At 39.6% G+C, this 16,382-nt stretch overlaps 1 protein-coding gene across 4 annotated transcripts in view; it reads right to left on the bottom strand.

The window, feature by feature from the left end:
* Positions 1–16,382, bottom strand: part of DOCK11 (dedicator of cytokinesis 11) — a 191,259-nt gene that overhangs the window by 102,708 nt on the left and 72,169 nt on the right. For all 4 annotated transcript variants that reach the window (XM_016943352.4, XM_016943353.4, XM_016943356.3 and 1 more), the window contains exons 10-14: positions 15,642–15,725; positions 11,388–11,528; positions 9,834–10,046; positions 5,152–5,274; positions 3,619–3,701 (exon numbers count right to left, since the gene is read on the bottom strand). In XM_016943352.4, coding sequence (XP_016798841.1) covers positions 3,619–3,701; positions 5,152–5,274; positions 9,834–10,046; positions 11,388–11,528; positions 15,642–15,725 — 644 coding nt within the window. The remainder of the gene's footprint in view (positions 1–3,618; positions 3,702–5,151; positions 5,275–9,833; positions 10,047–11,387; positions 11,529–15,641; positions 15,726–16,382) is intronic.

Raw genomic sequence — 16,382 nt, 5'->3', positions numbered from 1 at the left:
CAGATGACTTAAAGTACATGGGAGGATGTGAATAGGTTACATGCAAATACTACGTAATTTTATATCAGAGACTTCAGCATTTGCAGATCTTGGTATCTGTGGGAGATCCTGGAACCAATGCCCCACGGATACTGAGGGATGACTATATATGTATAGTTTCCCATATGAACTTGAATTATTCCCTTCCCCTCCTCTTCTCCCATTTTTAAGCAACTATTCTGCTGCTAAAATGGAAAACAATATACACGCACCCAACACACTGGAAGCAGCTATAGCCTGAAATATATTTCCCCCCTAGCATACCTCTGAAGATGTGGTAATAGGCATTAATTAACTCCATTGTTCCTACTTCATATATATATATGTGTGTATATATAAAGTGTATATATACACTTTAAGTTCTGGAATACATGTGCAGAATGTGCAGGTTTGTTACACAGGTATACATGTGCCATGGTGGTTTGCTGTACCCATCAACCCATCATCTACATTAGGTATTTCTCCTAATGTTATCCCTCCCCTAGCCCCCCAACCCACCGAAAGGCTCTGGTGTGTGATGTTCCCTTCCCCATGTCCATGTATTCTCATTGTTCAACTCCCACCTATGAGTGAGAACATGCGGTGTTTGGTTTTCTGTTTTTGTGTTAGTTTGTTGAGAATGAAGGTTCCTAGCTTCATCCATGTCCCTGCAAAGGACATGAACTCATCCTTTTTTATGGCTGCATAGTATTCCATGGTGTATATGTGCCACATTTTCTTTATCCAGTCATCATTGACAGGCATTTGGGTTGGTCCCAAGTCTTCGCTACTATGAACAGTGCCACAATAAACATACATGTGCATGTGTCTTTATAGTAGAATGATTTATAATCCTTTGGGTATATACCCAGTAATGGGATTGCTGGGTCAAATGGTGTTTCTGGTTCTAGATCCTTGAGGATCGTGACACTGTCTTCCACAATGGTCGAACTAATTTACACTCCCACCAACAGTGTAAAAGCGTTCTTATTTCTCCACATCCTCTCCAGCATCTGTTGTTTCCTGACTTTTTAATGACCGCCATTCTAACTAGCATGAGATGGTATCTCGTTGCGGTTTTGATTTGCATTTCTCTAATGACCAGTGATGATGAGCTTTTATTCATATGTTTGTTGGCCACATAAATGTCTTCTTTTGAGAAGTGTCTGTTCATATCCTTCGCTAAGCATACCTCCTTTATTTCTAGTAAACAGAGGTTTATCATATATCTTTTAAACATCCAGCCCAGCCTTTTGAGTAAGTTTTTACTACTGCTGAGAACCAAAACAATTCAGGAGGAAAAAAATACCTTAATTCCTCATTAGAACTGGAAATCAAAGCTTCTAACTTTGAAGACTTCAAAATTAACTTTTCTACTGGTAAAACGGCATCAAGCAGCTACTGGTATGGCCCAAAGAGGGACCGTATGCCACAGTGGTCTAGAGATGGCTTTGAAGGCAGGTGCCCTGGGTTCTGATCCATGTTCTGCCACATGCTGTGTGAACTTGGAAAATAATTTATATTTTTGTCTTTCTGCTTCACTTCTGGGCCTCAATTTCCTCATCTTCAAAGACAGGGATAACAGTACCCACCTTTTAAGACAATAGACATGAAGCACGTAGATAAGTGCCTTGAACAGAGTTAGCACTCGATAACTTTTTTTTTCCCCGAGACAGAGTCTTGCTGTTGCCCAGGCTGAAGTACAGTGCTGTGATCTCGGCTCACTGCAACCTCCGCCTCCCACGTTCAAGCAATTCTCCTGTCTCAGCCTCCCGAGTAGCTGGGATTACAGGCGCCTGCCATCACGCCCGGCTAATTTTTATATTTTTAGCAGAGACGGGGTTTCACCATGTTGGCCAGGCTGGTCTTGAACTCCTGATCTCGTGATCCACCCGCCTCAGCCTCCCAAAGTGCTGGGATTACAGGCGTGAGCCACTGTGGCCGGCCAATAACCAATTTTTTTTTTTTTTTTTAGGAGACGGAGTCTCGCTCTGTCGCCCAGGCTGGAGTGCCGTGGCGCAATCTCTGCTCACTGCAAGCTCCACCTCCCGGGTTCACGCCATTCTCCTGCCTCAGCCTCCAGAGTAGCTGGCACTACAGGTGCACGCCACCATGCCCAGCTAATTTTTTTGTATTTTTAGTAGAGACGGGGTTTCACCACGTTAGCCAGGATGGTCTCGATCTCCTGACCTCGTGATCCGCCCGCCTCGGCCTCCCAAAGTGCTGGGATTACAGGCGTGAGCCACTGCGCCCAGCCGTGCCCGGCCAATAACTATTAACAATAATAATAGCAGCAGCAGCAATGGACTTTTCAGGCTGGAGCATTAAAAATATGCTGATATTTATAAGCCATACTTCACCTTCTATAATGCCTACATACACCAACCTCTGCTACTCTTTGCCATTCACCTACCCCTAGCTATCATTTTTTTTTTACCAGTCTGCAAAACAAGGACAATAGTGATCTTTCATCTACCAACATACAATACATTTTGAGACCTTGCCCAAAATGAAATGATTATAAATAGTGACAAATAAAAGAGTTAATTAACTTAGAATCTCCTACCCTTATGCTACTCCCTAGCACCCACTGAACATAATTGATTGAATTATTCAGAACATGGTGTCCTTTCCACAGAAGCCCCAGTGAGCTGTACAGGCTGTACCACAAACAAGCCAGTGAACCTGTACTTGAAAAAGGGAGAAAAACAAGAAACTTGTTTTAAGTCATCCCTGCATGGATTTACAAAATTTGGATAAAATAATGTAACCTACCATCAGATATGAAATATAGTTATCACATGCTGGCAGAATTTGTCATCAGGAAGAAAATACATTAATTACACACTCACATTTAATGACTTCATTAGTTGCCTCTGAATTTTCAGTATGTTTTCCAGAAATATTCTATGATAGATTTTCAAAGCATAAACACAACCAACTCTGAAATAGGGGGTATACTGTACATAACTCACTATAATTTCTGCTTTTCTGAAAAAATTCCATGACTACCAAATAAATTCTGCTTTTAAATGCAGTAAAAATTAAGTGGTGTCAGTCAGAGCAGTAACCAAAGCCAAAGAAAACTTCCCTAAAGCAAGACATATGAAAAAAAAATGAGAGGGTCTTTGATGCACAGCAAAGTTTAAGAGAAAGCATTCTTGGCCGGGCACAGTAGCTCACGCCTGTAATCCCAGCACTTTGGGAGGCCGAGGCAGGTGGATCGCCTGAGGTCAGGAGGTCGAGACCAGCCTGACTAACATGGTGAAACCCCGTCTCTACTAAAAATACAAAAATTAGCCAGGTGTGGTGGCGCATGCCTGTAATCCCAGCTACTTGGTAGGCTGAGGCAGGAGAATTGCTTGAACCCAAGAGGCGGAGGTTGTGGTGAGCCGAGATCGCGCCACTGCACTCCAGCCTGGGCAACAAGAGCGAAACTCCGTCTCAAAAACAACAACAAAAATAATAATTATTACATCCCAAGTGTCCCAAGATACAGCTGGCCTGCCAGAAACACAGTGCTGAATGCTGGTAAGTATAACAGCCCTTAACTTCACATATGAACACGAGTGAGCGGGTCAGGATTATATTTGTACAAACCTGGCAGCCCAAGCGAAGGGCATTCTGTATTGTCCAAGGCGGCTACACACTTGTTTAGCTGTCCTGTGCACCTTCTGGGCCGTCTAAGGTCAGAAACAAGAAGATAGGCTTGTATTTGTTCAAACTGCCATGGACCCACCCAGAAAAATAATTTCCCCAACCTACCATTATAAAACATCAAAAATCTCAAAAAAATATATAGAAATAGCCACAAGCAGAATAACATGCATCAGCCAGCCATTTTTCAAGTCCAAAGTATTTCATAAAGGCTTTGGATTTTCTCATTAACAGAGCTTCTGTCATTTATAGCAGAAGACAGACGAAATAGATACAGGGCACACTTTGAACCAAGACCTCTACTGGAAAAATGTTCAGTGGTTTTAACATGTACTTTACTTCACATAGCAGGCAAATGCTCATCATTCTTGGGAGAAGTTTTTTCTGGCTACAGCTGCCCTTTCTACTCCCAAGACAAGGAGCAAGTCACCAGGAGTCAAGGCAATTAGTCTAAGTGTGGGCAGGAGCTGCTGTTTGCACAGGCACAGGGAGATGACAAGGAGATAAACTGCCTATAGAGTCTAAACAGACTCGAAATGCTGGCTGGATGCTTATCCCTAGGGATACAGAATGCTGGAGGCTTTTATCTATATTGTTGAGACATTTTTCCTCCACAAATTAGTCCCATCACATCAGCAACTTCCACTTAATAAACACTATTTGGGTATACAACAAAATGCCATGTACAACAGATTGATGTTTCATAAATACACAGTAGCTTGAGTGCTACTAATGAACTCAACCATGAACCTTTCCCTCCTGGGGTCTCAGTTTTTCCATTTATAAAAGGAGAGGATGAGATTAGAGCGATGATTTCCAAACATTTGAATTTCACAATTTCACAATTTTCTAGAAATCTGGATGACGATATAGGGTTGCCAACTTTTAATATTGCCACTTAAGGACACTCAACAATAATTTTTTAAATCCCTGCCATTTAATATGCCAACATTTCATGAAAGGAAGATACGCATAACCTTTAAAAAGTAGGAAGGGCAAAGATCTCAGAATAAAGGGCAGCCCTTTGAATTAAATACATTTAGCTTCATGAAATGTTCACTGTCTGTCTTTCTTTTCTCGTTTCATCACAGACAGGAGTAAATCTGGGTATGAACTGACATTTGGGAACTATAGGACTGGATCATCTTTAATCTCCCAGCTCTGAGATTCATTCTAGGGCTTCATGTAGGGCTGTAAGGAAAAGAATGGCTATTGTCAAGGATATGGTGTCAATTAGCAGATGTTGCCTAAAAGCTTTTGGCTCTTATTTTGATAATCAAGCAGAAATCAGATTATCACATTAACAGAACATCAATGACAATAGGAAAATATGCCATGTTCAAGTTTTAGCAAACATACACAGTATACAATGTTTTCAGAATATATAGCATGCTCAAAGCAATGGCATTTAAAATATCAGTAAAAGGCAAATTCTACGTTAAGGTGAAATGTTGATCAACAATCTTTATAAATTACCTTTACTGGATCAGAATTTTTGATATAGGGTTCTGCACAGTGTGTAATGTTTCCCTGTAGTACCTTTTCAATTCTGGCAACTAGAAAAATTTCAGGATGTGGATTCGTCACTGAGAAAATTCCCTGGGAAAAAAGTACTTCCGTTAGACTTTCTTATGTAATCTTGTGCATATGGTTGTTTATGGTTAACGATTTTTAGTAAACAATGTTCATATTCAACAAAGGATCATGTCCAGGACCCTAGAAATAGATAGAATTTCCTTTCATAGAGTTTTCAAAGCTTCCAACGTTCCTTTCAAAATGGATTTTATATTTTGTCACCAACCTCACATCTGTTAGTCTCCATAGCGCAGGTGTCACCGTTGCTGCTTTGCCTCTTTGGTTTGGTTGTGTATGCGAAGTGAGTTCTTCGACCTAATTTAATACAATGTACACTGTTTGGCTTAATTGATGTGTGCTAAAATAGTGTACATTTCTCGAGTGGAACTAGATATACATTTTTAAATGCAGCTGCATGTAACTCAAGAGCAATTAATATTTAACTAATATTTATTTCCACTAAGAAGGAAAAAGAAACTTTACTGCTCTAATATAGAAAAACTAAATCATCCTCTAAAAGACATTCCTTTGTTGCAGTTCAAGAGCTCTGGTGCTTCCAATGCAAAGGTAGGAGACAGAGAATCCAAAACTCATTTTGTCCCCATACACTTTACTTAAATGTACTAATGTAGATGCAACCAAAATTACATTTTTCTTTGAATGCATGTGGAACAGGAACACCTCCTGTCCAGTTTGACTCCTTCCAAATATAATATCATCTACATAGCATGTTAGTTGGTTATGCCTGTTGTTTAAAGGGGCATCACTAGTGAATTCAAGTGGAAAAATCTATCACTGAGTCTCTACCAAAATTTCGTTTTTTTCCTTGATATATTACCAACTTTGTTAATATAGTGATTTCCAGTTTCCAATGCATTTCAGACACATTATCTCATTTGTACCAGATAGAACCCTTGGAGGTAGACAGGGCAGAATAGAAAATTGAGTGTTAAGAGGCTAATAATTTCCCCCAAGTCAAACAGCTTATAAGGATCCTGCGTAATGGCTGATTCAGCTTTGAATTCCCAAGCAGCAAGCATGGAACAAAGTGGTTCAAATTTGCTTGAGAAAGTGAACAAAGTGGTTCAAAATTGCTTGTCAAATTTCTTGGGTTCTGGCTCCAACATTTATGGGTTTAAGCAAGTCACATTCTCTCTAAGTCTCAGGTTTCTCATCTGTGAAATAGCAGGATAGTAGTGATTTCATACATTTCTTGTATGGATTAAATGAAGTAATGCACATCAGGTACCTTGCTATTACCCAGGTGGCCCACCAAAGCATCCCAAGGTCACAGAACCTGGCTTCTGGTACTGCCGGGAACATGCTGTTTGAGCTGTGAGGCTGACCGGGTTGGCAGACTGCCCGGGCTGTCCCTGCAGAAGGTATGCTGAGCAGTGCGCCTTGAGTGCAGTGTTACGCTAACTGCCACATAACCATGCTAGATGGTTTTCATGCTTTATCTCATTCAGTCTTCATAAAAACCCTGAAATGTAGGCACTACTATATACATATTCTATAGATTAAGAAGTGGAGGCTCAGAAAGGTTTGTGCAGTGAGTAAGTGGGTGAAGAAGATTGCAGTTCAGGCTTCCAGATTACACAGCCCATGCTATATTCTCTCTCAGCCCTGAGTCCCATACACCCAACATCTCATATGATGAGGCCAGATTAGAACAGTAATACTGCTGGGTGTGGTGGCTCGTGCCTGTAATCCCAGCACTTTGGGAGGCTGAGGCGGGAGGATTGCTTGAGCCCAGGAGTTTGAGAACAGTAATACTGATTATTGCTATAGCTAACATTTACTGAGCACCTATTGTTTCCCATTCCCAGTACTCTAAGCATTTCCTACTGATGCCAGCAATGAGGACTACAATTTTAAGATAGTTGATAATTGATAAAAGCTTGCTGTTTTCACTTGTTTGAGATCACTGTCAGTGCTACTACTCCTGGCTGCTACGTTGCACTGCGCTAACCCAGTGTGCCCATCACAGTGCTGAGTGTTTTCTTAGAACCACGCACCTTATTTGTGCCTCCCCACAGCCCTTGGAGACAGGTACTGTCACCACCTCCACTTGCAGATAAGGATGCTGAGGCACAGAGATGTCCATTTTCTAACTGACCAGGGATTCCAATGATGGGGGACACTCTTTGGGGTTGTTTTACCTTTTGTCCCAACAGCTTCTGGTCCTCTCCCTGTCCCCAGAATGCAAAAGGTGGCCAGAGAGAACCCAGAAATCCCACGTGGGCTGGAGGTCTGGCCGTTTAGGACAAGGTCTATGGCCCAGTCCTTGTTTCCCACCAAGGGGCATGAATATGCCTCCCCACCCCAGGGCGACTCTTACCCACTTTGCTGGCCCCTCCTGCTAGAAAATGGGCCAGGTCCTCTACCCCAGCCACCAGCACTTACAAAGCTCCCAGGATGTGGCAGGGCATGTGCTAGGGTTATATATTTCAGCACTTAATTACATTTGTCTAATATTCTTGATCAAATTATTTCAAACAGACCTAAATTCAAATCCTACTGTCACCAATACTAGCTGTGTAATGGTGAGCAGCTTGCTTAACCTCCCTGAGCTTCAGTTTCGCCATCTGCCAAACAGTAGTGATTATATCATTTCACAAACTAGTATGATTACATGAGACACTGATGGAATAATGTTGGCACACAGGAGATCTTTTTTAAATGTTGATTTTCTTCCTGTTCCAAATTACAAACTGGATGACATCTGAAATCATAATTTAAACTTCCTGCATTGAACATACAGCTGAGTGCTACACACTGAAGTAATACGGGAAATACACATTGGCTTAAAATGACTTATTTGATATTGTGCAGGAAATTTTAAACATAAAATTCAATAGCAAGTTCTCAAATATTTACAACACTTTACTTGCTCAATCCCTCTTTCAGAAGCATCCACCATCATTGTGGAATGTTCACAGAGGTGACAACTATAGTCTCAGTAACAAGCTAAGGGGCTATCAGGGGATAAGGGACAACTTGAGGACAAGCCACCAGAAATCCACAGCCCCAAAAAGACAGTGACAGTCCATGTAAAGCAGTCTTCCCTAATGTTTGATCATCTATATAAATCAGCATAATCTTTGACCCTAAAAATCCTAATGCTTGGAATTTATTCTAAGGAGATAATTCAACAAATGAGCTAAGATGTATGCACAAGAGGTTCAATGCAGCATTATTTCTGATAGCAAATGTCTTAAGTAGCTAAATCAATGAAATGTCATGTTAGCCTTTCGTATAAATATGACTGATCTATAGATATTGGTATAGGATGATAAATATGATATTAAAAGAATACAGTAGGTATAAAACAGCATGAATATAATTTTTATAAGCATACACATAACGTGTATGTATTTCTATATACACAACAGAGATGTCTGAAAAGATGTTTACCAAAATGTTAATAGGTATTGTCTTTTGGGTGGAGACTTTTACTTTCTTTTTTATACTTCTTATATTATTTGAATTTTCTACATAAGAATGTACTTATTATAATCAGGAAAAAAAGAATAGTATTTTTATTTAGAAAAAAATCAATCTCCTTACAACATGAACAGCTTTGTTCATATGCCTCTTTCTACTTTTAATTCTATGCCGTGCTCTCATTTCCTCTTAGCTGCAAAAGTCTAGCGAGCAAATGATCAATCCACTCGGCTAACTTCTTATGGCCTCTAGTCTGGTCAGAGGTCAGAATTCCAAGGAACAGTTAAGCTCTTTCTGAAAGGGATTCTTTGCTCCAGATAGAATAGAAGAGTGTAGCATTACAGCTATGACACAAGCAGTTCCCGCCCATTGCTTTTCAAGTAAAACTCCTTGTATAAAGAGCCCATATGCTCCATTCAAATTACCTACTCATAATGGACATGAAAATCAGGGGTGGGAGAGTTAATTTAGGGTCAATTTTTCTTAAAAACCAAAACTTTCAAGCACTTATTGCCTTGCTTAGAAGTATATGTATGAGTGTGGGTGCAGGTGTGTTTATGGGTGTCTGTATCAGCTTTCTTTTTGAGACGGAGTCTTGCTCTGTTGCCCAGGCTGGAGTGCAGTGTAGCGTGATCTCGGCTCACTGCAACCTCCACCTCCTGGGTTCAAGCGATTCTCCTGCCTCAGTGTCCCGAGTAGCTAGGATTACAGGCACACATCACCACGCCTGGCTAATTTTTTTGGTACCTTTAGTAGAGATGGGGTTTCACCATGTTGGCCAGGCTGGTCTCGAACTCTTGACCTCAAGTGATCTGCCCGCCTCAGCCTCCTATAGTGCTGGGATTACAGGCGTGAGCCACCACGCCTGGCCTGGTTCAGCTTTCTATCTCACAAAATAATTCCCTTGTGTCTCACATCATGGTCCCATTAAAAATGTTCCTTTGATAACATGTTACTAGCATGTTCATTGGTTTCCATTTTTGCCCTCAAACTTCAGTAACCAGAAAAATCTCTATCGACAGACCTTACAAGAGAGAGAATGCCATGAAAACATTGGCCTGAAACCATGAAATAATACAAGAATATTTCTGTTTCTTATTCTGAATACGCTGCTAAGACTAAAGGTCATTCGTTACCTGTTGTATGTAGCGTAACTGAGATTCGGCAATTCCATGAATGTAAGATTCGGGTGAAGAGCCCTTTGGGCTACCGTCACTGGCCAGTTGGGTTGAAGAGCCCCACAGCATTTCACGGACAGATGGGGGATTCAGGTCTACATGAAAGTCTGCTGAAATCTTACAATTGTTCTTTACATCAAATAAGGCAAGATTGATAAAAAAGGGCTCAACCTGGGAATGAAAACAGTTACATTTTAAAACTGAGACTTTAGTGGGGGCATAGCGGGGAGGGGCACAAGTGCAAAATAAGTTTTGTATTCCTCCAGTTTCTGTGATTACAATTCCTTTCTGAGTTCAACACTTAGCTAAAATTATATTATGGCTTATCTGCACAGAAGAAAGGGCATTCCAAAACAACAGACTTCATCAAATTTTAACTTCCGTCAGGTGTAGATAATTTCACAAGTTATAAAGTTTACAAAAAAATGGAAATCAAAAGCTACATTTAAATAACACAAATTGTTCTATGAATAAAATTTTATTCTCTACACGTTTACTGAAACTACCTAAAAAATAATGCCAATATTACAGTATAGAAATAAATCTTCTCTTCTGTTATGTTCCAACTTACTTGACTATACATTTCATAAGCGCTAATAACAGTCAACATCAAAGTACTTGACAAAAGCTTTGCCCTATCAGCAATTTTGGAAGACATGATTCCTCTCTACAGATGGCATTTGAAAGATAGTCACAAAGAGAAATTTCATGCCAGATGGCATAAAGATTAACCCTTTACACACAGAAAAGTCTGTTGTACTTTTAAGCTATTTTGTAAGAGAATCCCTCATCACTGTTTTATTTTTAATAGACAAAACTAGAACGAAAAAATAAAGATGAACACAAAAAAGTCTCTCTGAAGATTTTACACTTACAGTTTCAAGGATTTCTAAGCAACTCAAATGATCCATGAGAGCTGTCACTTAGAATTTTCTCTGTAGACCAAAATGAATCTAATGCTATAGAATAGTGACCGAGCCTAGCAGACTGCACAGCATCTGTATCCCAGCATGGCTATGGTGATCCTTACTCATTGCTACGAACCAATTTCATAGAAGAAAACATATTATCTAGTAGAATTTACGCATTTGAGGATTTTGCAAGTTTGGGAGACATGCTCCTCTTGAACATCAAGAGCCTACTCTATCTGCTATTCTGAGTAGGTAAGATTTTCATGAATCCTCACAATGAGAACATAGTCATATTTTGGCAAAAGAAAGAGATGTATAAAATTCTTCCATGTCAAATTTATCATAATATGTGGCACTGGAATTTTCACACAGTCAATTATTAATAGTTCTCAGTCATACAAAGATGTTTCTTCATTTTTTTATTGTAATAAGATTTCTTTTTTATATATATAAAACTTTCATTTTAGGTTCAGGGGTACATGTGCAGGTTTGTTATATAGGTAAATTGCATGTCACGGAGGTTTGGTGTACAAATTATTTTGAGAAAGACATTTCTTTAATGCACTGATGCAAGGGGGGTAGAAGGCAAAGTCATACATACATTTGTGGGTGGTCCTTTTGCATTGTCTCCAATTTGGCCCAAGATATTGAAAGTTAAATCATGGCAATTCACCAGGAAACGTTTATTGCATTTTTCTTCAAATGGCTTTATATCAGGTTCAATTCCTGAAAAGTCCAACCTCTATAAAAGAGATAGTATGAATCATTTTCAAAAAAAGATAGGATTCATATTGATTTACATCAATATACAAAAAATGGCAAAAATCCAACAGTTCTCTGTCCATTCTTCATTTGAGCCCTTTTTATGTTTTCATCTAACAAGCTTTTATAGACTTTTTACACTAAGGTTAAACAGTGATGGAGAAATCCTAGAGGGAGATGATGAAACTCGGATCTAAGGGCAATGGAAAAGTCACAAGTCTGTACTATGGCCTACAAAGCCCTACATGGCATGATTCCCTGTCTCTTCTCACTGCTCTGACCTCATCTCCTACCACAATTGCCCTCTTCCCTCTTGCAGCCACACTGGCCTCCTTGGTTATTTTGCCAGCACAACAAGGACACTCCCATGCCGGGGCTTTTGCACTTGCTACTCTGTCAGGAACCCTCTTCCCTCAGATAGCTGTATGGCTTGCTCCCTCATTTCCAAGTCTCTGATCAGTCGACACTTCTGCAGGGAGACCTTTCCTAACTCCCTATAGAAAACTGCACACTCCCTGACAGTCTATACTCCCTTTCTCTCATTTATCTTTCTAATATTACTTTTTATATGTGTTTATTCTTTGTCTTCCCCACACAATATATGTTCCAGGACAGTCGAAATTTGGTTTCGTTTTTGAGCTGTGCAGGATGCAAAATTGACAGGAATGGGTATGGGAAGCATCAAAACTAATATGTAGACCGAGGAGGGAATTTCGCTTGAGGCCAGGAGTTCGAGACCAGCCTAGGCAAGACAGTGAGACCCTTGTCTCTATAAAAAATAAAAACTAGCCAGGCATGGTGGTGCAGGTCTGTAATCCTGGTTATTCGGGAGGCTGAGGTGGGAGGATGGCTTGAGCCCAAGAGTTCAAGACTGCAGTGAGCTATGATGGTGCCACTGCACTCCGACCTGGGTGACAGAGTGAGATCCTGTCTCAGAAAAAAAAAAAAAAGATTAACACAGTGGTCTCTAATTTGGGAGATTCAATAGATAATGATGTTATGAACTTAGTCGTGAAATACAAATGAATGGCAGATTTTGGGGTACAGTGAGTAGAAATGGTGAGTTCAGTATGGGATGTGTTGTGTTTGTGGTGAGGGTAGTAGGTAGTTGGAAAAATGGGAGAGGCCTGACTTAGAGATCTGGACGTGGGAGTCAGCAGCATTTAGGTTGAGAGGCACAAAAGGCTGGAACCCCATGGACTACCTACGTTTAACTTATGAACAGAGTAAGAGGCATCCGCTTAGGAAACTGAGCAACACTGAGCTCAGCTAACAGAGCTGGGCAATGGACCTGGGCTGCCACAGAAATCGATTTTTAAAAATTATTGGTATTTTGAAATAAAAACAAGTTTAAGAAGAAGATATTGGGTGTGAAGGAATTCCTTTCAGTAGGGGAGGAATCTGTCTCAAAGAAAAAGATTGCTCAGGCAATCTAAGTTCATCTGTTCATGCTGAATGTCTGAACAGACTTATATTCTATTCACAAAGGGGAAGAAAAGTGTGGATTGTGGGGACAATTTACTATACTTTCATTAAGGCCATAGACATTGTAGGCAGAAAATGATTGGGTGGATCTGAGCAGAATAACACTGTCAGTATGGAAAACTCAAGACAAGAAACACAAAATTTTTTCTCAATTACCTAAGTAATTCAAGCCAAAACAGGTATTATGCCTGAAGAATACTGGATAATTATAGCTGTTCTAACCTACCCAGTATGACTGACTGAAACCTCCTTAAAAGGGCCCAATGTGTAAGATTTGTGCCTGAAAGCTTGACTTCTTCACCTTTCAATCTATTTATCTACAAAAGGAATGCGAATGTGTGGGACTAGACAGCTCCCTCTTGAACACATATCTATCTGTGGAGGCAAGTCATTGCCATGGAGATCAATTTTAATTTCCACCCATTTATCTGCTCTCCTTTCTGTGTTACTCAGACAGTAGAATGGAAAGAGAAACTGGACCAAACCACTCCAGCCTTCAAATCCTTTCCCTTCTAAGGCCTGTGAGTACAAATGTTGGGACACATGGCCTTCTTCAGCTCTATGTTTGAGCCATCCCCTTTAATCAGCCAGTGTTTCTTTATTCTCTAAGGTCATGTCTCTAAACAATGAACTATGGCCAAAAGAAAAGGTAAAATTATGGGATGGCACCTCACCTAGAAAAGGTACTCGACAGATACAACATGGGTTTCTCCGAGGCGACACTGCCTTCCATAACCAACATTACATTCAATTTCTTCTCCTTAAAGCTTCATCACAACTGTGAATTTCTCTCTTACCATAGCTCACTGATAAACAACTCAGACATAAAACCAGTTCAGTTTTATTACCACAGAAACGCTACACCACAAATTTGTAAAGATACTGGATTTAGTTTCAACCACAGTCAATTGGCTCCTTTGTATACAATGAAACAGCCTGACACGTCCAACTAGAGCCCAGTCATGGGTGGGAGGATCAAAGACTCAGACATGCTTGGAACAAGTAAATTTCTGAATGAATATCTTAGAACAAACATCCCTGAGGCCCATTATACTGTTACTTTTTTACAAAAAAAAAAATCACATAACTTGCACTAAAGCAATATTTAACTCCGTGGGGGGAGAAAGGGAAATGAAATTATTTTTTAAAATTTATTTTCTCCAAATAATTCCATTTTCTTGTGTGATACCTTCATTAAGGAAAATGTTTGCATTACTTACAGCCTATATACTTTTTCTATTTTAAACTAAATTTTTAATTAGAAAACCATATGAAGCAAAAAGAAAAAAACAACAATGGCTGGTCCAAAGGTAGTGAGTTATCTCAATTGATTGTTCAGTCAATTACATATTGAACTTTTTGTTCTACTCTTTCTCCCCTTGTCACTACTGTACTTGACTACACTTAAAAAAAGAAAAAGAGGCCGTGCACAGTGGCTCACGCCTGCAATCCCAGCACTTTGAGAGGCCAAGGCGGGTGGATCATCTGAGGTCGGGAGTTCGAGACCAGCCTGACCAATGTGGAGAAACCCCATTTCTACTAAAAATACAAAATTAGCCGGGCGTGGTGGTGCATGCCTGTAATCCCAGCTACTCGGGAGGCTGAGGCAGGAGAACTGCTTGAGGAGGCAGAGGTTGCAGTGAGCCGAGATCGTGCCATTGCACTCCAGCCTGGGCAACAAGAGCGAAACTCCATCTCAAAAAAAAAAAAAAAAAAAGGAAAGAAAGAAAGAAAGAAGAGAGAGAGAGAAAGAAAGAAAGAAGAAAAAACGACAACAACAAAATCAGACTTCCCCAAATTATTTCATATTTTCGTGGAAGAAAAAACTGTAATGCACATTTTCCGATTTCAAACAAAATAAAAAATTTTCATTCGAAATCTCATGTAGAAAAAGGGAAAAGAAAGCCAAAAAATTTCGTCTTCCTCAATTTCATTTTCTCAAAACGTATTTTCCATTAGGAAAAATATTTGTAATACTTAAATACTGTAGACCTTTCCCACTTAAACAAATTAAAAACTTAATTAGAAAATGTCATAGACTTAAATATTAACTGCATATATCTTACTACAAAACACATCTAACTCTCATGAAAGAGGTTAAAATACACATCCGCATATAAACCTGCACCTTCCTGCACCACCCTCCATTTAAAGTGTGATTAAGCCAGACATGACAATTATCCTAGTTCTACAGGCCTACATCAAATGTGAAAAATAAATGTCTCATATGACTCATATGTTCTTTATACTGGAGATATTTTCTGCCACTAGATCACAATTGTATTTCATGGGCTAAAAGAACACTGTAACCATCTTTAACGGTGCTTTAATTTATCTATTTTGAGGAGCAAAAGGAAGTGAAAAGAATACAAGAAACTGAGAAATATATATATATATATAATTCAGCCCCAAATTATCTGCATATGTGACAGTCCCCTTGAGTGAAGAGTTATTTGTTAAGTTACCTGTTCAAAGCAAACAAGACAAATATAAAACAATCTATATTCCCCACTGGTGCAAGAAAAACAGTGATTTCAACATTTCAAAGATGTTGTTTATCTGAATAAGCAATAATTCTAGGACTATTAAAGAAATGTATCATTAATACCTGAACTTCTGAATCAAAAGAAAAGAGATTCTGTCTTCCATCTCCTCTACTGAGTTTGTTTAGTTGTTCAGTTTCTCTTCCATACTAAAATTTTAAAAAATAAGTATGTTACTTCCTTTCCTTCAAAACAGTGTTAAATACTATCTAAATGTATAGTTTATGTGAAACTATCAATCTGTCACAGCTTCAAAAATATACCATTCATCTTGTAGTCAGTACAAAACAGGAATGCAAGAGACTCTGGATGCAAAGGAGAAATAAACAAAAGAGAAATCACCATAGTTTTCATAGCCATTATGTTAGCTATAGAATATTATATGTAATTCTGATTCCATCACTTTGGGAAATACCTAATGGAGCTGCACAATCCAGGATGACAAAGATTGAGAGGGAATGCAACTAAAATCTATAAAATCATTTTATAAAATCCTAGATAAGGCCAGGCACAGTGGTTCATGCTGGTAATCCCAGCACTTTGGGAGGCCGAAGTGGGTGGATCACTCGAGGCCAGGAGTTCAAGACCAGCCTGGCCAACAAGGTGAAACCCTGTCTCTACTAAAAATACAAAGATTAGATGGGCGTGGTGGTGGGCGCCTGTAATCCTAGTTACTCAGGAGGCTGAGGCAGGAGAATCACTTGAACCTCGGCAACGGAGGTTGCAGTGAGGTGAGATCGTGCTACTGCACTCCAGCCTGGGCGATAGAGTGAGACTCTGTCTCAAAAAAAAAAAAAAATCCTAGA

Source organism: Pan troglodytes, chromosome X (assembly GCF_028858775.2).
Source record: "Pan troglodytes isolate AG18354 chromosome X, NHGRI_mPanTro3-v2.0_pri, whole genome shotgun sequence".
In the NCBI taxonomy this organism is placed as follows: Eukaryota; Metazoa; Chordata; class Mammalia; order Primates; family Hominidae; genus Pan; species Pan troglodytes.
This window is presented reverse-complemented; position numbering and strand designations above follow the sequence as displayed.